The sequence below is a fragment of the Lolium perenne genome, chromosome 5 (assembly GCF_019359855.2).
Source record: "Lolium perenne isolate Kyuss_39 chromosome 5, Kyuss_2.0, whole genome shotgun sequence".
In the NCBI taxonomy this organism is placed as follows: domain Eukaryota; kingdom Viridiplantae; phylum Streptophyta; class Magnoliopsida; order Poales; family Poaceae; genus Lolium; species Lolium perenne.
In genome coordinates, this window is record NC_067248.2 from 133,356,035 (window position 1) to 133,378,906 (window position 22,872).

At 41.0% G+C, this 22,872-nt stretch overlaps 2 protein-coding genes across 3 annotated transcripts; both read left to right on the forward strand.

Annotated features, from left to right (window-relative positions):
• Positions 1–2,621: 2,621 nt before the first annotated feature.
• LOC127299938 (2'-deoxymugineic-acid 2'-dioxygenase) lies at positions 2,622–4,235 on the forward strand. Its single transcript, XM_051329999.2, has 4 exons — positions 2,622–2,842; positions 2,937–3,187; positions 3,269–3,587; positions 3,836–4,235. Exons 1-4 carry the CDS (start codon positions 2,711–2,713, stop codon positions 4,085–4,087), a joined length of 954 nt encoding a protein of 317 aa, XP_051185959.1. The 5' UTR covers positions 2,622–2,710; the 3' UTR covers positions 4,088–4,235.
• A 10,434-nt stretch (positions 4,236–14,669) lies between these two features.
• LOC127299939 (protein ZINC INDUCED FACILITATOR-LIKE 1) lies at positions 14,670–22,007 on the forward strand. 2 transcript variants are annotated; one of them, XM_051330000.2, is made up of 17 exons: positions 14,670–14,955; positions 17,268–17,308; positions 18,352–18,412; positions 18,554–18,656; positions 18,781–18,883; positions 18,953–19,006; positions 19,110–19,172; positions 19,284–19,333; positions 19,449–19,527; positions 19,823–19,990; positions 20,242–20,329; positions 20,438–20,523; positions 20,608–20,715; positions 20,960–21,004; positions 21,098–21,186; positions 21,355–21,398; positions 21,578–22,005. In XM_051330000.2, the coding sequence occupies exons 1-17, from the start codon at positions 14,775–14,777 to the stop codon at positions 21,682–21,684; spliced, it is 1,470 nt and encodes a 489-aa protein (XP_051185960.1). In that variant the 5' UTR covers positions 14,670–14,774; the 3' UTR covers positions 21,685–22,005. The 2 variants fall into 2 exon arrangements, with proteins under 2 accessions (XP_051185960.1, XP_051185961.1); XM_051330001.2 differs by lacking the exon at positions 17,268–17,308 and having other exon boundaries at positions 21,578–22,007.
• Positions 22,008–22,872: the final 865 nt, after the last annotated feature.

Here is a 22,872-nt window from a genome sequence, read left to right on the forward strand (position 1 = left end):
ATGGCGAAGCCCTGCTGGAGATCTCCACCGCCACCGACACCACGCCGTCGTGCTGTCAGGATTCCGAGGAGGATTTACTACTTCCGCTGCCCGCTGGAACGGGGAGAAGGACGTCGTCATCAACACCGAACGTGTGACCGAGTACGGAGGTGCTGTCCGACTGTGGCACCGTCAAGATCTTCTATGCTTTTTGAAAGCGGCAAGTGATCATCTTCTGCAACAACGAGATCTAATCTTGTAGGCTTTGGAAATCTTCGAGGGTTAGTCTCATGATCTTCTCGTTGCTCCCATCTTCTAGATTGGATCTTGGCTTGTTATTCGTTCTTGCGGTAGGAAATTTTTTTTGTTTTCTATGCTATGAATCCCATCAAGATAAACAAGTAAAAAAAAGAAAAGAAAAGAAAAATGGTGTAAAACAAATTAAAATTTGAAAAAAAAAATGCTGAGGGTTTTGCCGTCGGCATAGCAAAAAAATTAATTTTTCAATTTTTTCAATTGTTTTTGAAAAAATAAATTTGAATTTTGAAAATTAGTATGCTGAGGATTTTTCCGTCGGCGTAGCCCGACGGCAATAGTGGCTCCTCCGAGGAAAGTCGTCGCCGAGGAGCTATGCCGAGGGCTACCCTCGGTGTAGCCTACGCCAACTGCCAAAACCGGCTACGCCGAGGGGTCCCGGCCGTCACCATATCAGCCCATTCCTATAGTGTGGTTTTTATTCGGGTTGTTGATGATTCTTTCTAGACAATTGGTCCATGAAATTTTGGTTTTTTTAAATATACGTTGTAAGGAGTAGCGGGAGTACTGGTTTAGAAGACGGTAGTTTGTGGTACACCTTGTAACCCAGCGAGCACAATACACACACAGAAAAAGATAAGATCTTTCAAAAGCTTAAGAAAAAATAAATTACGAAAAATTCAATTAATAAATAAAAGGTATAATTCAATGAAAAGGGATCAAAACTCATGACCATGTTGATAGAAATGATTCTACAGACCAATGAATCGTGCAACTTCTTTTACTTTGCAACCCCCCCGAAGGGCCCTCGTGCGAAACAAGGACATTTGCTCCGGTACAACCCTTCCCCCAAATATCAGTTTGGGCTCAAACACAAGGATACCCCTTCATAATTAATGCCACGATGGTTTTCAGAAAACTAAACGGATATACGTAGCCCTGTACAAAACCTGTATAACTCAACTTATATATAAAAATATGGAGCATACATATAGGTACGGTTGGGTGTACGTACGCCATTGTCGACTCATCGGCGACAACTTTGCCAGGCGGTGGCGGTTGAGGCCAGCGGGCAGGAGGCACGTCAAGGTGGCGGCATGCCTGCCACGAGCCACTTGGCTAGCAATAGCGGATTCTCTGGTGGCGGCGGCGTGAAGCCAGGTCGGTGGCGCGACGTTCGAACGGATAGTTCGGCCATATTCTAGCCGGCCAGTCGGGGACATTAGGGAAGAAGGAGCGCAGTGTCTGACTTGTCCAGCAGCGGCGGACGTGATCGGCAACTACGGCTCAGCTAGTAGAGGACGTTCAGTTTGTGCAGCCTTCGATGGAGATCGTGTCTGCTGCATGTATACAGTATATCCACGTATGGGTATATCGGGTTTGGACATGAACTTTGGAGGGCTCATGATTAACTATTAATTAATTTTGCTAATTACATGAAAGCTCAAACTAAGTTTAGGGGAGGGGGCTGTACGGGAGCAAGCCTCGTAAAGAAGATAAAAAGAGCCAACTAGATTAATCTTCATTGGTTTCAATCCGCCAATTATGCAACCACCCATGTTAAAAAAATAAACTCGTCTGCATTCTTCAACCGTGTAGACACCTCCATAAAAAGATCTCCATCCTCCAATTGTTGAAGTGGACTCATAGCTTCAATGAGATGAGTTATCGACATGCTAAAGTTTTGTTTGTGTTTGCCTAACCATTCACTTGCTAATTTTACAAATTTAAAGCATTAAAATTCAAATTTATCTCAAATTTGTAGACTGGTATCAGAATTCTGGTGGTGGGGGTATTCCAGCTACTGTTCGAGTACCGGAAATCTGGTCTGAGAAAAAGAAAAAAACCTCTCATGTGGACATTTATGTGTAGGTACCGCAAATAGGCTACAAAGTTAGTATAATCTTAGTACTGAACTACTGATCACACACGTATTAAATACCTTGACTCTTGAGATAGTACAAACAATACACGTGTCATCAGCAAAGTTGTTTCTTTTGTACAGAAACGCATACTTAGCTTTATATTAAGATTCAATGTATGGAGTGGTCTTATCAGCTTCATGTTAAGTTAATTTGAGGGTGGCGCTCCAACATTCGAAAATGAAATGCCAACTACTCCAGTGTCCAACTGCATAAGCGGCAAAGGTCTTGCTTGCAGTGGTTAGCTAGCAGCAACGTCATAGTGCAGAGTCTTATTTGGGCATGTCCAAGACGGCAAGCTTCTTGCTGCCAGACATGTCGAGCACCTGCGACTCTACTGAAAATATTCACCAAATGCTAAACAAAAAATGTTTGAAGAGTATCCTAAACCTAGAAAAAGAGTATTTGCATCCATAAATAAAGTCTGGGCAAGATCACCTCGACGACTATAAAAATGGTGGTGGACTCCAAGGCCAGCATAGTGCAAAGAACAACAGCTAACGAGCGATCACTACCAATTCTTCTCCCGGCCTATCATATTCACCGACTGTTCCATGGGGAATCTGCAGGCACCACTCCCGGAGGGCATGGGCTTCATCTCCCTGCCTGTTGTCGACTTCTCCCTCAGCCACGAAGAGATTAGCCGCGCCATCCTCGACGCCGGCAAGGACATCGGTTTTTTCCAGGCTAGTCCACAGCAGCAAGAGGGCAAATACTCCATATGTATATGGTTAACTTGAGCTAAGCTTGTATGGTTGATCATCTTTTTTAATGAAACAGGTGATCAACCACGGCGTCCCAGAGCAGGTGAGGCGGGACATGGAAGCAGTGTGCGAGGAGTTCTTCGCGATGCCGGCCGCGGACAGGGAGTCCTTCCACTCAGATGACAATCTGAAACCCAACCGGTTCTTCACAGGATCCACTTACAAGAACAGCGGCGCCAAGTTCTGGTTCGATTGTCTCCGCCTCTCATCGACGTTTCCCATCGGTGACAGCAAGAAGGATTGGCCCGAGAAGCCCGAGAAGCTCCGGTAAGATTTTGCTACATGTAAATCAAGGAGTGGCTGACACAATTATATAGGAATTACCCTCAATTCGTGCTAAATGTGCAGGGAGGTTTTCGAGAGGTTCGCTGTGCAGACGCGAGGCATGGGCGAGCAGCTGCTGCGGCTGCTGAGCGAGGGCATGGGGCTCCAGCCTGACTATTTCGAGGGTGATCTCGGCAGAGGCAATATGAACCTGACCCTGAACCAGTACCCACCGTGTGGAGACCCTGAAGGAGTTGGCCTACCGCCGCACTGTGACCGCAACCTACTCAGCCTTCTCATCCCTAGCACCGTTCCCGGTCTCCAGTTCTCTTACAAAGGAAGCTGGTTCACTGTGGAGACCATGCCTAATGCCTACATCGTTAACTTTGGCCTCCCGCTCCAGGTAACAAATGTGTCTTCTAAAAATGAAAATATTGAATGAATGGAGTGTAAATTCTGAAACTTGGGTATCTCTTTTTTCTTTCGGCAAGGTAATTCTTGTAGCGAAAATAGAGTTTCTACAACGATCGCAAATCTCTCAGATAGAATAAAATTCAGAATAAAAACCAATTTTGTAATCCAACAATCGATCATTATCAGGCCAACAGTAATCAACACCAGGTTAACTGAATGATTAATTGATCCTTGCAGGTTGTGACCAATGGGATGCTCAAGAGCATAGAGCACAGGGTGGTGACCAACCCCAAGGAGAGCCGGAGATCAGTGGGGGTGTTCATCACACCGACGTGGGATTGCCTCATCAGCCCTGCCGAGGAGTTCCTTAGCAAGGAAAGCCCGCCAATCTACCATGCCGTCACGTACCGTGAGTTCTATGACATGCACGGAGTTGTTAAGGACGGATTGTCAAGCGTACTCACCATCAGCCACAAGACAGCAATATGATGCGCAAAAATAGATGTGATTTATTCCCATTTCCACCCGTCATGTCTTTGTAAAAGGCCGTGGATACCAATTACATCTGATTCTCATATGTAATACAAATGTATTGTGATGATCGTGTGATGCAATAAAACCACAAATAATGGATGCATGTACTCGTAAATAATGGCTTCAGCGTACTATTTATGGTGCTGAGCAGTCACCTCGAGCTTGGTATGTTCGTTTGAGCACGTTTCTGCATCAGTTGAGATTTGTTTCTTCTAAGGCCGATACGACCCTGTTTATTTTCTATGAGGGTGATGTTCACATATACATGCTGGTCTACGTTAATGATATTGTCATTAGTGGCTCTACCCCTGTTGTTGTTGATCGGATGGTGAGCTCCCTCTCCAACACCTTCCCTATTAAGGATCTTGTTATTTAGATTATTTTCTTGGACATGAAGGGTCTTACAATTATAGGAGCATAACGTTAACTCAATGTAAGTATGCACTTGTTCTTCTACATCGAGTTAGTATGGAGAATTGCAAATCCACTTCAACATCGTTGGCACGGAGCGAACTGCTCATGATATTGGCTCTCCAGTACTTGACTTTCACACATCCAAATATTTCTTTAGTTGTCAACAAGGTGTGTCAATCCATGTCTCAGCCTATAGAAGTGAAGGGATTCGTAGCATAGAAAACAAAAAATTTCCTACCGCGAGAACGCAATCCAAGCCAAGATGCAATCTAGAAAACGGTACCAACGAGGGGATGAACGAGACTAACCCTTGAAAATTTCCAAAGCCTACGAGATTAGATCTCGTTGTTGCAGAAGATGATCACTTGCCGCTTTCAAAAGCGCGTAGAAGATCTTGACGATGCCACAATCGGGCAGCACCTCCGTACTCGGTCACACGTTCGGTGTTGATGACGACGTCCTTCTCCCCGTTCCAGCGGGCAGCGGAAGTAGTAGATCCTCCTCGGAATCCCGGCAGCACAATGGCGTGGTGGCGGTGGTGGTGGAGATCTCCGACAGAGCTTCGCCTAAGCTAAGTGGGAGAGAGAGGGAGGAGGGAACCGCTAGGGTTTCTGGGAGAGGGGGCTCTTGGGGGGTGCGGCCAAGGTGGGATTGGTGTGGCCGGCCAGCCCCTCCCCTCCCCTCTTTATATAGGTGGAAAACCCCAAAGATTAGGTCAAAAGTCTCCGAATAAGACCCCAACACAAAACCTTCCATATGACCAAACCTAGGGGGAGTGGGACTCCCCCCTTTCCTTTGGTGGGGTGGCCGGCCACTATGGGGAGGAGTCCACCTGGGACTCAGGTGGACTCCTCCTCCCTTAGGCTGGCCGGCCAAGGTGGGTGGAGTCCCTCTGGGACTCCGCCTTCCATGCTGATTTATTCCGGACTCTTCTAGAACCTTCTAGAACCTTCCAGAAAAAAATACCGGATCATTTTCCAATCTAAAAAATGACTTCCTATATATGAATCTTATTCTCCGGACCATTCCGGACCTCCTCGTGATGTCCTGGATCCCATCCGAGACTCCGAACAAAACTTCGAACTCCATTCCATATTCCATATCTACTTAAACGACATCAAACCTTAAGTGTGTCACCCTACGGTTCGCGAACTATGCAGACATGGTTGAAACTTCTCTCCGACCAATAACCAATAGCGGGATCTGGAGATCCATAATGACTCCCACATATTCAACGTGACTTAGTGATCGAATGAACCATTCACATACGATACCGATTCCTTTTGTCACGCGATATTTTACTTGTCCGAGGTTTGATCATCGGTATCTCTATACCTTGTTCAACCTCGTCTCCTGACAAGTACTCTTTACTCGTACCCTGGTATGTGGTCTCTTATGAACCATTCATATGCTTGCAAGCTAATTAGACGATATTCCACCGAGAGGGCCCAGAGTATATCTATCCGTCATCGGGATGGACAAATCTCACTGTTGATCCATATGCCTCAACTCATACTTTCCAGATACTTAATCCCACCTTTATAACCACCCATTTACGCAGTGGCGTTTGATGTAATCAAAGTACCCTTCCGGTATAAGTGATTTACATGATCTCATGATCGAAGGACTAGGTAACTATGTATCGAAAGCTTATAGCAAATAGAACTTAATGACGTGATCATATGTTACGCTTAATTGGGTGTGTCCATTACATCATTCATATAATGACATAACCTTGTTATTAATAACATCCAATGTTCATGATCATGAAACTATGATCATCTATTAATCAACAAGCTAGTTATACAAGAGGCTTACTAGGGACTCCTTGTTGTTCACATAACACACATGTATCAATGTTTCGGTTAATACAATTATAGCATGGTATGTAAACATTATCATAAACACAAATATATATAATAATAACCATTTTATTATTGCCTCTTGGGCATATCTCCAACAGTCTCCCACTTGCACTAGAGTCAATAATCTAGTTTACATTTGTAAAGATATAACACCTTGGCCTTCCGGTGTTTTATCATGTTTTGCTCACGGGAGAGGTTTTACTCAACGGATCTGACACGCTCAGAAACGTATGTATTTTGTAATTCATTTGCGTCTCAACGCATCACTCATTTCTAAATGAGTCGGCATTAAATATGTTTGGTCTTCTGGTGGAACCTTAATTCCGCGGTCTGAAATATGTCACTAATATTGTCATACACAATATAGCTTCAAATTTCTGACACGATCGGAACTACACCAAGTTCTCAAAGAACCTCTTGACTTAACATCCTCAGTCATTGTCAAAACAATGACATACTCTGCCTTCGTTTGTAGAATCCGTCACAATATTTAGAATTCATCTAAATCTAGCATAGACAACTTCTAGCTCATTGTGCTACCTTTTGAAACAACACTTAGCATAATTTGAGATTGAAATTTTATATGTGACAAAACCAATATCGGTGCAACATCTTACAGCGATTTGTTTGTCATTTCTCCATACAAAACTTTATATATATCCTTGGTTCTTCTTAAGTACTCAAGAATATTCTTACTGTTTTTCAATGATCATCACATGAATTATTCTGGTACATGCTCATAACATTTTAGAGCACAGGACATCTGATTTTTTACATATTATTTGTGATCTAAAATCACTCATGTGTTTTTACTCACTGAGTGTCAGATACACTCAAGTCTTGTTAAACCTTCACATAACAAGAACATTTTCTTAATATTTATATATTGAACTACTTCAATATCCATTCTATGTACTTTGACTTAAACTTATTATGTGTTTCAATCTATCTTCATAGATCTTGACACTAAATTTGTTTCAGTCCATATCCTTTCATTGAAGTTAATTTCTCAATGAAACCTTTTAATCAAGTATATAATTACATCATTTATAACCAACTATATGTCATCTACATAAGTATTATAAATATGTCTCGGCGCTCCCACTTAATTTCTTGCAAATGCAAGCATCTTCATCGTTTCTGATGAAATCAAAAACTCTTTGACTATTTCATCCGGTGAAGATTCCAACTCCGCGATACTCACTTCATCCAATTGAAGTTTGCATACCTATCTAGTATTCCACAGACCAGCAAAACTCTTGGTTGTATCTTGTATACACATTTAATACACACTTCTGATAAGTAATGTTTTTTGCCATCCTTCTAGCATATCTCATAAAAGAAATATGTACTGATTACTAGAATAATCCACATAGACTATAAGCATTGCTACGGAAGATCTAATCTTATCGTAGTCAACTCTTTGAACTTTGTCGTAAATAACTTTTCGACAAGTCGAGCTTCTTCAAAGATATTTCATCCAAGTCCATCAATTTTATAGATCCATTTACTTTCAAAAAGTATTCATCTATCTTGGATTTCATGGCGTATAGCCATTTTAACGGAGTCAGGGCCCATCATAACTTCTTTGTTTGTAGTTGGTTTATCATTGTTCAAAATCAATCCTTTGTCCACAAATCATTTATTTGATCACAAAGTAAACCATACCTACAAGGTTCAATATGTACTTCGATCTCCATGGCTAAAATACTTTGTAGTCATGGGAGCCATGATCGTCGTGGCCGCTTCCGGAACCAATTTCCGATGTTGCGCTACTCTGATCATTATGCTCAGGTTCATAAACCTTATCAAGTTCTATTTTCCTCCCACTCAAATACTTCGCTAGAAACAATTTCTCGGAAATAAGAAACATTGACGAACACTTTTGTTTTTGTCTCGTGGGAAGAATTCCCAATCAAATCTCTGGGATAACCAACAAAGACATTCATCCGATTTTGGTTTTAAACTTATTTACTTATGCTATGCATACCAAAATTTTAAGAAAGGACTATCAGGGTTAATCCCATGCCATAACTCGTATGGTGTCATTTCAACGGATCATGATGATGCTCTATTCAGTGTAAAAGCGGTAGTCACTAAAGCATAATCCACAAAATATAATGGCGTCATAATATTTTATCTCATCATTAATCCAACAAGGTTTGGATACATCTCTCGGATATTACATCATCATTATGATATTCCAAGAAATGTGAGTTGTAGAACAATTTCATGACTCTCTTAGATGTTCGCTGAAACCCGTAATTCAAATATTTCCACCATGATCCAATCATAGATATTTGACTTTTCTATTACGATGATTTCCACTTCATGCTGAAATTTATCTGAATCTATTCAAATGTTTCAAACTTCTTCCTTATCGAATATATCCACATATATATACTCAATTCATTGTTTGAAGTTTTCATGAAGTAGAAGAATCTCCCGCACACAACTATGCCCAGTGAACCACATATATCATCATGTATGTTTTCACTAAGTTAGTTGCCCGTTCAAATCTTGACCTATGAACGGTATTTTAGTCATTCTCTTTAGAAATGATTTGCAAGCGCCAAACGATTCAAAAATCAAATGACTCCAAAAATCCATTTGCATGAAGTTCCTTCATGCGTTCCTTTCTAACATGACCTAAATGGCGGTTCCACAAATAAGTAGAATTCAAATCATTTGCCTTATGGCATTTTTAGCGTCAGTGTTATGTATGTGTGTTTCGCCATTAAGATTTATAATAATTTATCCATCGTACATGGAGTAATGTCATAATTTGAACAACTCATTGTTTTCATTTGACCAGAGCAAAATAAGAATTATTAAGTTCTTTATTATAAATTCTAAGAGCTAGGTAGAATGCCAACGACAAACATGATAACACTTTATTATGTTCCAGACGTGCATTATTACCATATTCCTTATTAGTCACTTAGGCCATCGTATTCTTGTATTGCGTTGTACTGTATGACATTTCATACCAACCAACCTAGTACAAATACCCAAGAATTTCATTATGTGACCAAACAAGGAATACATCCATAACATGTAAATCATTTATATACACCTGAGCTAGACTCTCTAGTCTTTTATTTCTTTCTGCCAAAATATCTTTTGTAGTTTCTTTTTTAGCTTTCCTCATTCTTAGAAAACACTTCACCTTCAATAACTTCTAGATTTGTTGGTCAAATACCAATAACCTTGAGGTTTTTATTTTTGAAGTTGATCATCATATGACAAGTGTTCCAGATTTCACTATTAGTAACTTTGTAATATGATCAACAATTTCACTCATAATTTTATCCATCATGATGACTTTCCGAGACCATGTCTGTACATGCTAGGCTCGTAAAGTTTAACTTTAGTATTCGCATGTGCAAAACTGGCTTGCACCCATTGTATGCACACGTAGAATCTATAACATCCGATCATCACGTGATGCTACGAAATTACGAGTCTTAGCAATGGTGCATACTAAGGACAATCATTTCATGGATATGTGAATATCGTTAGTGCCCCAATAGTTGGAGGATTGGGACGCCTTGCGTCTTCAACCTTCGTACATTCCCATAAAACTTATGAGTTTATGTAGTCTCACCAAATTATATTCTATCATCTTGCAATAAGGTCTTAGATATCACATATATCTCATACCTTGATTATTTCTGAAAACTAAATTTTCAACTCCTTACTTTTCAAACAGATTTGAACTTCAAGTTTCACGGAGACAAGATGACTTTAGGTACTAATTGAAACCATAGCTCTTTGAATCAACAATGTGAGGTTTACTAAAAGTTTGCAATAGGATTTAATCATTTCTTGATTCTTTAACAATACGGTACCAGTCCGTAAAGTTTCTTGTCAGACTTTAACAGTATTTCTATCTCAATTACAAGACTAGCGCATGGTAGAAAACGGATGTCAATACTACAAAATTAATTCAAAATACTACTCAGACTATGTTTATGATAATTAGTTCATGTTTTGATATAATTACTAATGAACTCCCACTTAATACAACATCCCTCATAGTTGTTAAGTGGTACACGATCCACATCCACTACACCAAAACTGATCATCACGTGAGATGATGTAGCTTCAATGGTGAACATCAACATGTTGATCATATCATCCATATGACTCGTGTTCAACCTTTCGGTTTTCGTTGTCCCGAGGCCATGTCTGTACATGCTAGGCTCGTTAAGCAAACCCAAGTATTCCGCGTGTGCAACATGGCTTACACCCGTTGGATCAAAACATCCTGGTTATGCAGAGGCTGGATGTAATTGCTTTTTAAAGTAATAAAGCATCCTTTATCGAAAAAAAAACATGGCTTACACCCGTTGTATGTAATCATTGAGTCTAACACATCCGATCATCACGAGATGCTTCGAAACGACGAACTATATCAACGGTGCATACGAGGGGAGAACACTTTATTATCTTGATATTAATGTGAGGGATCATCTTATAATGCTACCGTCATGTTCTAAGCAAAATAAGATGCATAAAGGATTAACATCACATGCAATTCATATGTGATATGATATGGCCCTTTAGTCTTTGCGCATTCGATCTTCATCTCCAAAGCACGGACATGATCTCCATCATCAACGGGCATGATCTCCATCATCGTCGGCGTAACGTCAAGCTTCATGGCGCCGTCTTCATGGTTGTTCACCTCATGTAGCAACTATTACAACTACTTTGAAATACTACTCAACATGAAATTTAAAGACAACCATAAGGCTCCTGCCGGTTGCCACAATACAATAATGATCATCTCATACATATTCATCATCACATCATGGCCATATCACATCACCAAACCCTGCAAAAACAAGTTAGACGTCTCTAATTTGGTTTGCATATTTTACGTGGTTTAGGATTTTCAAGTAAGATCCAATATACCTACGAACATGAGCCACAACAGTGATACGACTGTTGTCAATAGAAAGAGTAAATTGAATCTTCACTATGGTGGGAGAGACAGACACCCGCAAAGCCACTTATGCAATACAAGTTGCATGTCGAACGTGGAGCAAGTCTCATGAACGCGGTCATGTAAAGTTAGCCCGAGCCGCTTCATCCCACCATGCCACAAAGATGCAAAGTACTCGAACTAAATACAACAAAGCATCAACGCCCACAAAACAATTGTGTTCTACTCGTGCAACCAATCTATGCATAGACACGGCTCTGATACCACTGAAGGGATTCGTAGCATAGAAAACAAAAAATTTCCTACCGCGAGAACACAATCCAAGCCAAGATGCAATCTAGAAAACGGTAGCAACGAGGGGATGAACGAGACTAACCCTTGAAGATTTCCAAAGCCTACGAGATTAGATCTCGTTGTTGCAGAAGATGATCACTTGCCGCTTTCAAAAGCGCGTAGAAGATCTTGACGATGCCACAATCGGGCAGCACCTCCGTACTCGGTCACACGTTCGGTGTTGATGACGACGTCCTTCTCCCCGTTCCAGCGGGCAGCGGAAGTAGTAGATCCTCCTCGGAATCCCGGCAGCACAACGGCGTGGTGGCGGTGGTGGTGGAGATCTCCGACAGAGCTTCGCCTAAGCTATGTGGGAGAGAGAGGGAGGAGGGAACCGCTAGGGTTTCTGGGAGAGGGGGCTCTTGGGGGGTGCGGCCAAGGTGGGATTGGTGTGGCCGGCCAGCCCCTCCCCTCCCCTCCCCTCTTTATATAGGTGGAAAACCCCAAAGATTAGGTCAAAATCTCCGAATAAGACCCCAACACAAAACCTTCCATATGACCAAACCTAGGGGGAGTGGGACTCCCGCCTTTCCTTTGGTGGGGTGGCTGGCCACCATGGGGAGGAGTCCACCTGGGACTCAGGTGGACTCCTCCTCCCTTAGGCTGGCCGGCAAAGGTGGGTGGAGTCCCTGTGGGACTCCGCCTTCCATGCTGATTTATTCCGGACTCTTCTAGAACCTTCTAGAACCTTCCAGAAAAAATACCGGATCATTTTCAAATCTAGAAAATGACTTCCTATACATGAATCTTATTCTCCGGACCATTCTGGACCTCCTCGTGATGTCCTGGATCCCATCCGAGACTCCGAACAAAACTTCGAACTCCATTCCATATTCCATATCTACTTAAACGACATCAAACCTTAAGTGTGTCACCCTACGGTTCGCGAACTATGCAGACATGGTTGAAACTTCTCTCCGACCAATAACCAATAGCGGCCCACATATTCAACGATGAGTTAGTGATCGAATGAACCATTCACATACGATACCGATTCCTTTTGTCACGCGATATTTTACTTGTCCGAGGTTTGATCATCGGTATCTCTATACCTTGTTCAACCTCGTCTCCTGACAAGTACTCTTTACTCGTACCGTGGTATGTGGTCTCTTATGAACCATTCATATGCTTGCAAGCTAATTAGACGACATTCCACTGAGAGGGCCCAGAGTATATCTATCCGTCATCGGGATGGACAAATCTCACTGTTGATCCATATGCCTCAACTCATACTTTCCAGATACTTAATCCCACCTTTATAACCACCCATTTACGCAGTGGCGTTTGATGTAATCAAAGTACCCTTCCGGTATAAGTGATTTACATGATCTCATGATCGAAGGACTAGGTAACTATGTATCGAAAGCTTATAGCAAATAGAACTTAATGACGTGATCATATGTTACGCTTAATTGGGTGTGTCCATTACATCATTCATATAATGACATAACCTTGTTATTAATAACATCCAATGTTCATGATCATGAAACTATGATCATCTATTAATCAACAAGCTAGTTATACAAGAGACTTACTAGGGACTCCTTGTTGTTCACATAACACACATGTTTCAATGTTTCGGTTAATATAATTATAGCATGGTATGTAAACATTATCATAAACACAAAGATATATAATAATAACCATTTTATTATTGCCTCTTGGGCATATCTCCAACAAGAAGTACACTGCGAAGCTGTTAAGCGTATCCTGTGGCGAATTTTTTTTAATTAATACTTTTTTCCCATTAATTCTACAAATAATACTCAATTTTAACTTTTTCAAAAACAATACACCGTTGGGTTAGGGTAACCCGATTAGTACTAACTGGGTTAGAGAAACCCGATTAGTACTAGTCGGGTAGAGGAACCCGACTGCCCCTAGGTTGCATGTGCCTGCATGCATGTGCTTGATAGTAATCAGGGTAGTCTTCTCCGATTAGCACTAATCGGGTTCGGGAACCCATTTAGTACTAATCGGGAAACACTAACCCGGTAGTGTATTATTTTTGGAAAAGTTCAAAATCGAGTATTATTTATAAAATGAAAACAAAAACATTATTTAAAAAAATCCGCTATCATGTGCTATGTTTTTTTTTTTTTTTTTTTTTGCGGGGGAAATGTGCTATGTTAAGTGAACTTTGAACATTGGGTTGACTCCCCACAAGTGTTCTTCTGTGGATATCAACATGTTTACATATGCAGACTAGATAGAATGTGTTGATGATTGTCGCTCCACTAATTGCTTTGCGGTTTTTGTTGGACCAAATCTTGTTTCGTGGAGTTTGAGGAAACAAACTATTGTCTCGAGGTCTAGTACAAATGCAGAGTACAAGACCCAATCGTTACACAAAGAGCTAAGAGTTTCTTAGCAGTGTGTCCCCATTTTATGATGCAACAATTTAGGAGGTACTTACCTAGCAATAAATAGTGCGTTTGATGTTCAAACTAAGCACGTTGAGATTGACTTCCAGTTTGTGCGTGAGCTGCTGGTGCTTTAGATGTGTTCACTAAACCAGCCACACAGACCGTTTTAGCACCAAACTAAATCTTGTATATGCATCAGTTTAGAATGAGGGAGTGTGTTGAGATCGACCGGTGTGTGCACGAGGCGTGGTTGTATTCCGCCCTACACGTATGTAATTTGTATTTGTATCGTACCCTGTCAGTGCACATATATAAAGAGATCGAGGGTGTAGGCAATTTGCCACACCGAAACCCTAAAAACTAAATTGACACCTCCACAGGTTCACGTACACGAAGCGCGCGCGTCCAATCTAGTACATCCAACAACCGGCAGGAGCGGACCAAAAAGCGCACATAGCACTTCGGGAGTCACGTGTACACGTCACGCGCGGCGCAGATCGATGGATCAAGAAGCGTACACCGTGTGCAGCTAGCTTTCCAGCCCTTGGTGTTTGGAGCGCTGGATGCTAGCCAGCTAGCCACCGGTATATATAAACCCTCACCGGAGAAAGAACCCGGTAGGTAGCTAGCTAGGTGGAGCACAATCCAAATTATACTCTGAAGAAGAGATCGATCGACAGTCGTCCGTCCGTCCGCGCGCCACCTGCATCGGAATGGGGGATGAGGAAAAAGGAGCGGCGGCGGTGGCGTTGGGGGCGCCGCTGCTACCGGCGGCGAGCTGCTACCGCGAGGAAGGGTGCCCCGGCTGCGTGCTGGACCGGCGGAAGGAGAGCAGCGGCGGCCGGATCCCCTGCAAGGAACTCTTCTTCGTCGGCATCACCACGCTCGCCTCATGTACGTAATTAACCAATGCAAATGCGTCTTCTAAGATTAGATTACTTTTACATTGCAACGTACCTAGTACATTATGATCTTTGCATATATACACCATCGTCTAGTTTTTCCTTTGGTTAGTTTCTGTCGGAAATACAGTACGGTGTTTCCGGTGGCCGTAGGTACGCACTACAGCTTGCAGAAGTAGGCCACAATTCATCGACCCCGGCCCCGTACGGCTCTATTTTCATGGGGCTACGGAAGGGATCGCACCTGTCTCTACCCGCATATACCGTTGCATGGGGCTACGGAGGGGATGCAACAACTTTTTGAATCTTGCGTGCATAGAAAAGAGATCTGAGTTTTTACAACAATGGAATCCGGAAGAGAGAGTGATGTTGATTAGCAGTGTTCACTGAAAATTCTCCGCAATATTCTACGGAGTAGGATTTTTATTTTAGGATATTTTGTGGATTTGGTTTAAGTCTAAAAAAATTCAAAGCTATGGACACTTGGAGAATATCAGGCATTTTGATTTGTTAGATTAACAGTGGTAAGTATCGTGAATAGCCCATCATTTTCAGACATATTTATGGAAAAAAAATAAGCGTACATGGTCCATCTGCTTCTCGATTTTTATGGTTTTCTATGTCTCAGTCACCTAGAAGAAATATAATCACAGTGCAGAAAAGTCAAAACCGTTTCTTTTCTTTAAATTGCGCTTGCACTTTTTCTAATGTGAGAAAAAACTTAAGAAAATCTAGACAAATCCCAATTTTTACCCATTATCACATCTTTGGCAAAACCCTCTAATGATTTCTAGTTGAACTAATCCGTACATCTTGAAACATCGTCACATATTGACATTACAACTCTCGGTCCCAACTAATAACAATTTCACTAGATGCAGTTGCCATGCATGCATATATACAATGATGATGTCACCTACCCTTTAACAAAAGTTAAAATATTTCCACACAATTTTTTTAAAATATTTTATCTATTAAACCGCGAATTGAATTGATGATTTGTCTTCATCATCGGTTGTCTCTTGAAGGAAAAGAATATTTCGTGCATGTCTGTATTTGGTAGAAAATGTCCCACGTGAATGTTCAAATAAATGTATGGCTATTTGTAAGTTGTTTGAAAATGAGAAAGTTGTATTTTCACAAATTTTTAATAGGACGCGAATGTACATATTGTTTTGTGAGAAATTTCAAGAGTATTTCTTCGGGATCTCTATTTCTTCCCAACACTTACATATGTTATTTCTCTTTTTAAGTCTTAGAAACAAGATTTTTGTAAATTCCTAAAAGTGAGTAAACCATGGTCTCGTTAAGCATTTTCCTCAGATCGATAGATTGACTTTGAATGAACGGTGTGTTTCTAAATATAAGATGTTTTGGGAGTTTAAGTTAAACTCCCAAAATATAACAAAGGGAGTATATAGGAATCACCGTTCCTTCCGGCGCTTTCACACATTCTTATTTTCCCGCCCCACAAGCAGGGGGCAAAACTAGGAAAGGACCCTAAGCCCAACAGGCAACGATACATGTTAGCCAGTGGTTGGATGACTAGGGTGGGTGGTTTTACCTGAGTTCACAAAGTTCAAATCTGAAGTTTGACATTGTCTCATAAAAGTGTCATATTTTTTAGTAGAAGTTGATGTTCCTATCAATAGCGAAACGTTCATCATGATCTCGTCAATCTCAAAACCTGACCCGCCGGCTCAGTCATTCGAAGGTGTTCATAAGGGTAGAGTGCGTATGCATGAGACCGGACGAGCATGGCTCAGCCTTTTGAAGGTGTTCATAGGGGTAGTTATATGCGGGCGTATGCAAGTGTCTGCGTTTGTTTCTAAAGCAATTGATATTCCAAGGCATTGCTCGGACTTTTAAAGGTGTTCATAGGGGTAGTTATATGTGGATGTATGCAAGCGTCTGCGGCTGTTTCTAAAGCAATTGGTATTACAAGGCATGGCTCGCGAGTACCAAAGCAGTAAGCACCGAACAAGCTATATGATAATTTTTTGGGCGTGGGCCTCATACTGTCATAATTTTCCACCACGTTAGAAGATTTTTTAGGACCTGACGTCTATATTTACGTCATGCATGAGTGTTCTTAAAAATTTACAATGATCATCTTTGAAAAGCTACCAATAGCAGCATAGGGCACCACATGACGGTTGTTCCATGATCGTGTATTTAAATGCGTGCTTGTTTCTACTGTCAGATTGTTCCTTTTGCATACACGATGCATCCTGCATTTTCACCTAACACATCGTATTCTTTTCCACGTTCTGACAATATATGCCTTCTCTTTGTCTCTTTCAGCTCTACCAATCACGTGCATCTTCCCCTTTATGTATTTCATGGTATGCATTTTCTTGTTCGACCTACCTCATCAACTACTAGTTTAAGTTGCATAGCAGTTTAGATTACTTAGCTCGGAAACACCAAATGGAGGCCAAATCAAGGGAGTTTCTTTTTTTATATAAATAGATTAATATTTAATGTTCTAAAAATTATGAGAAAATACCAAATGCACCATATGTTCATGTATACTACAAGCGTTCAAAACTTTAATGTGGAATACTTTATGGTCTAGGATACGCAAATTTGGTAAAGTGTGAATCTGAGTATAGTGAATAGTGCATTAACATTTGTTGGAATTCCTTTTTTGTGTAACCCAGAATTATAGGATTTTGCATTGAGATTTTGCTTGCTCGTAATACATCATTGACTACGTCCAAAAATTTAAAATATTGAAAATTTCGAAATGCGATTTCATTTATTATTCTTGAACATGAAGTGTTCTCTGCTGCCTGCATTTGACTGCACTCTTGCTTTGGTTCCATACTCTGTCTAGGAAAGTATACACATCTTAAAGCAAGGTAGCTAATATTATGTGTGGCCAAATCCTTAACACCATAAATAATAAAGGACGTACCCAGTGCTGAGAGCTCCCGCACTGTGCGGGGTCTGGGGAAGGTGTTAGTGGCAAGCCTTACCCTCACGAAGTGCAATGTGAGGATACCGCGACTCGAACCTGGGACCTCTCGGTCACAGGCGGTGAGGCTCTACCCCGCAGCGGTAGAGCCTCACCGCCTGTGATCGAGAGGTCCCAAGTTCGACCCCGCACAGTGCGGGAGCTCTTAGCACTGGGTACGCCCTTTTTTATTTAGATTATGATTTTAAATTATTGTAATGCGTCCCTTAATTGTCTCTTAGATTTAACCAATTTATCCCACCGGTTCAACTTTGCTCCAAAACTCACAATAGTAAGAAAGAGTAGTTTTCATAAGATGGCATCGGAGATGCAAATAACAGTTGTGGTTGTCTTGATCATAATCTCTTTTACTTCGTGCAAATAAAATCTTTTTTTACTAATATCGTCTCAATGTGTCCCGCCATATAGATTAGAGACTTCCACATTGCTAAAACAGAGGAAGATATTGGATCTTATGCTGGTTTTCTTGGTATGGTATCTGGCTCTCTCTTCAGAAATAATTTATCATGGTTTAGCTTGTATATATATATATATAAGTACTTTTATCCAAAAAAAAAAAATATATAAGTACATAGAACTCGAACTTCTATACTTTTGTTTTCAAATGTAGCTTCTTCATACATGATTGGAAGAGCAATTTCTGCGATTTTTTGGGGAAATGTCGCAGACCGTATTGGGCGGAAGCCAGTAATTGTATTTTCCATCTTGTCTGTGTAAGTGTAGCATCAGTTCCAGTTCATTTTATTGTTTTTTTTTCTGGTTAAACGTGGAAACATTGTTTTTATCATGTTACTTAGTAAAGCATTTATCACGTAATAAGCATTTGCCATATTGCAGTGTCATATTTAACACACTATTCGGGCTAAGTACAGAGTACTGGATGGCAATTTCTACAAGACTAGTTTTAGGTTCTCTAAATGGTTTACTTGCTCCAATAAAGGTATTAAAATTTACCTGTTTCTAAATGAAAGCATCTCAATCCTGATAACAAATATGTTTCACCATGCAGGCATATGCTGTTGAAGTTTGTCGAACTGAACATCGAGCTCTTGGGCTCTCAGTTGTAATCTCTCAAGCAACTCTGCGTTATTTTCAAATTTCTGTTGTTGTATTATATAATCCTATTAATACAAGGATTATACTGATATAGTTTTCTTTCATTAAAGATGAACACAGCGTGGGGTTTAGGCCTTGTTATTGGTCCAGCTCTTGGAGGCTACCTTGCTCAGGTACTAGTGTGTGTATAAATGAACGTGCAATGCACTTGTGCAATTGCTAGTTCGACAAAAATGAATACAACGAACTGCTTTCATTTTCTTACTCCACTCTCCTTCTGGCAGCCAGCTGAAAAATACCCACAAATATTTTCCATGGAGTCAGTTTTCGGGAGGTAGATCCTGCAAAAACATGATATATATAGTCATTTACCAAACTGCTTGTGATTATGGTCGCACGTAGTACATACTCATGGGCTTTATGGCTAATTATTTGGACTGATTTTGCAGGTTCCCATATCTCCTACCTTCTCTAGGCGTGTCAATGTTTGCTGCTATAGTTTTAATAATAAGTTGTATATGGATGCCGGTATGTATAGTTTCACTCTCTTAATCTAGTCTATTTAGCAAATGCTAACAGAAATGATAATATTACTTAGTCTGGCAGTTTTGGATCCATATGCTATAGAAGTTACAATTCAGTTTTTTTGGAGATTATTTCTACCATTTCATCCACATTAGCCAATACTGAAAATGCCATGTATACATGCCGTTAATAGATTCATAATTATGGGCATAAATGTTGGTAAGCTATTACAAAAATCAAGATGATGCCTTGATGTGAAAATATTGGTATGGTTATATTTTTCAAATGGAACTGACAGGAGACTATGCACAAACATAAAAATCCAGAAAAGGATATCGAAATAGTCAAAGGCTTGCCATCAGATTGCGATTCACCTCGCAAGAAGAGCTTGCTCCAAAATTTGCCATGGATGTCAACAATGGTGTCCTATTGTTTCTTTGCTCTTCATGACACTGCATATAGTGAGGTACACTTTGCTTCTGAATTCTTGTCCTTTTTTTTTGCATTCTGCTACTAAATGAAAGATCTCGTAAATCCATTTAAAAGCTACTCCCTCTGTTCCATATTAGTTGTCGCTGATTTAGCGATAACTAAAATCAGTGATGACTAATATGGAACTGAGGGAGTATTCAATTTTATTTATCATACTACCACTTACATTCATATTTGATAATTACTTGACTAACCCTAGCTTTCATGGGTATCTTTCAATACTAGATACTTTCCTTGTGGGCTGTCAGTGACAGAAAGTATGGTGGTCTTAGCTTCTCGTCTGAAGATATTGGTGCGGTTCTTGCTGTGGCAGGTATTGCATCCCTCTGCCTTTACCTAATGTTTTACCTTTTGAAGTTTCATGCAACTTTAAAGGTGCATGTGTGTATCACTGGGTTAGCTGTTTTCTCTTTTTGCTCAGGTGCTAGTCTTCTTGTATATCAGCTAATCATATATCACTGGGTTAATAAATTTCTGGGACCAATCATTTCGTCGCGTGTTGCTTCTGTGAGTAATCTCCTATTGCGCCTTTCAAAAAACTAATAATCAAGTTTCATGATCATCGCTGATAATTTGACATTGATGCTGTAGGCTCTTTCTATACTTATTGTTAGTACTTATCCCTTTATGACATACTTATCTGGAGTCAAACTTTCTTTCGCTCTCTACTCTGCAGCCATGATGAGAAGCGTAGTTGCAGTAAGTATTCTGCACTTTATTTCCCCCCAAGTCAAGTTACTTTATATTACCTCACCACACCACATGAAGGCCAATGGAAGGAAAGGAGTGCATACATAGCTTCTCTTTACCATAACGATTCACTACTTTCTGCTCAATTTCTAGTTCAGGTGCTTACCAGTAGTCAAGGTAGAGACAGGAACTCTTAGACTGCAAAACATGTATCCCAGTGTATCTAATCCGTATATATTGCATACTTGTTCAGATTACCGCTGGTACAGGACTTTGCCTTCTTCAGAACAATGCTGTGGTATGTAAAACATATAAACCAAGAAAACTTTTTCGGTACTGTGTTTGCATGAATAAATTGGATAAGAAAAATGTTTCTGAAATGAAATACCAGCGTCAAGAACAAAGAGGCACAGCAAATGGTATATCAACAACCGCCATGTCGTTTTTCAAGGCAATTGCTCCAATAGGAGCAGGCATTCTGTAAGTAACTCTTTGCATTACATATTTTTCCATAAATACTGTGCAATGGGTTAAACAATTATGCTTCTTAATTCTGTTTTGAGCAAAAAGCAGTGGTTATGGTGCTGAACCATTCTGATATAGCTACCTGATTCTCTAACGCCTAATATTGTTACTGAATCAATGCAGATTCTCGTGGGCGCAAAAACATCAGGACAGCACCTTCTTCCCAGGTAACCTATCAACCTGCACTGTACCTTTCATTATAGGTGCCATCTCTGCAGAAAACTTCCTATCCCATGACATCGTACTGTCTACTGTGTACCAACTAATGTTATTTGGGTTAGAGATTTCCGCCATAGAGACATAGAAGAGGTATTTGTGGTGATCTAGTTTAGTCTGCTGACTGCAGGTGATCAAATGGTGTTCTTGGTGCTGAATCTGGTGCAGCTCCTTGGTCTCATATTTCTGTTTGAGCCTTTCCTGGTATTACCTGCGGTGGGAGAAGAGTGCAGATAGGAAGGATAGCGGAAAGGATTTTGCCACCTGTCATTTTTTTTTAATAACAGAAACGTTCGTCCAATTTCATTATATTTTTTGGAACAACAAACTGTAGTATAACTGCAGTAAGGGGTGTGCTCCGGTGTCCCCCCTTAGCTCCACGGTTCTGAGAAGTTGGAGCTGCTCCAGCTTTTGGTATAATTACGTGAAGTTGAATTCGTGAAATATAAAAATGCAGAGCACACTGGGATGTACAGCGTGATCCCTTAAATCTTTGGCTGGAAGTCCATCTGGCCCGTGGCGAAGTATTTTCTGGCGGTGGAGTTGGCCTGGCCACGACGGTGAGGATGGCTATGGCAGCGGCGCTGAATCACACGGCACTGCCGTGACGTTCCCAAACACCGGGTAATTAGAAATCTTGAAACGCACTCAAGAGAGGAGACAGATGAAAAGTTAACTGCAAGCTGCTCTAGCTTTTGGTACACAAACATAAAAACACGGAGCGTCGTAATTTACATCCGACTGCTACGTACCTTCAGCTGAAGTTAAACTTGTCCGATTCGTTCTCGCCGCCGCGCAAATCGAGTTGTAGCTCGCTGCCGCCACCGCCAGGAGCTTGCTGTCGCCGCCACTACGTCGCGCGCCGCGTCATCCATGACGAAGTTGGTTGAGGCGGTCACAACAAGTTTCTTGTGGCGGCGGCAACAAGCTACGACTCGATTTGCGCGGCAGCAAGAATGATTCAGACAAGTTTGACTCCGGCTGAAGGTAAGTTTATTAGTTTGCCGGCGGCCTCGATTCGGTGGCGGCAGGCGTGAATCACGCTGCGGTGAAGTTAAATCGAGGAGAGTCTGGGGCATTGGAAAACATGCCCGAGAGATGAGGGGAAGAAAGATAAAACGTGCGTAATATTTTGGTCACTTATCAGTGGCAGTGAGACGTAAATAAACAACAAATCCATGTTTTTGTGTTATGCGGAACCAACTCCACGTATTTGTACCAAAAACTGAAGCAACTACATGTATTTGTACCAAAAGCTGGAGCAACTCCACGGATTAAAACAAAAAATCTGGAGCGGCTCCAATTTTTTAGAACCATGGAGCTGAAGGGGGGGACACGGGAGCCATCACGCTGCAGTAAACATTCTTCCAATTTTATTGTATTCATTCGAACCGCTAATTTCAAACCTTATTTATCCTGATGGAA

What these genes read in the sequence shown, in the direction of transcription:
- LOC127299939 (XM_051330000.2), top strand. Translation starts at nt 14,775, where the DNA reads ATGGGGGATGAGGAAAAAGGAGCGGCGGCGGTGGCGTTGGGGGCGCCG. An exon ending in ATCTTATGCTGGTTTTCTTG is followed by an intron (nt 18,413 to 18,553) that starts GTATGGTATCTG and finishes TTTCAAATGTAG; the next exon opens with CTTCTTCATACATGATTGGA. An exon ending in TTGGAGGCTACCTTGCTCAG is followed by an intron (nt 19,173 to 19,283) that starts GTACTAGTGTGT and finishes TCCTTCTGGCAG; the next exon opens with CCAGCTGAAAAATACCCACA.
- LOC127299938 (XM_051329999.2), top strand. Translation starts at nt 2,711, where the DNA reads ATGGGGAATCTGCAGGCACCACTCCCGGAGGGCATGGGCTTCATCTCC. An exon ending in GAGAAGCCCGAGAAGCTCCG is followed by an intron (nt 3,188 to 3,268) that starts GTAAGATTTTGC and finishes CTAAATGTGCAG; the next exon opens with GGAGGTTTTCGAGAGGTTCG. An exon ending in ACTTTGGCCTCCCGCTCCAG is followed by an intron (nt 3,588 to 3,835) that starts GTAACAAATGTG and finishes TGATCCTTGCAG; the next exon opens with GTTGTGACCAATGGGATGCT.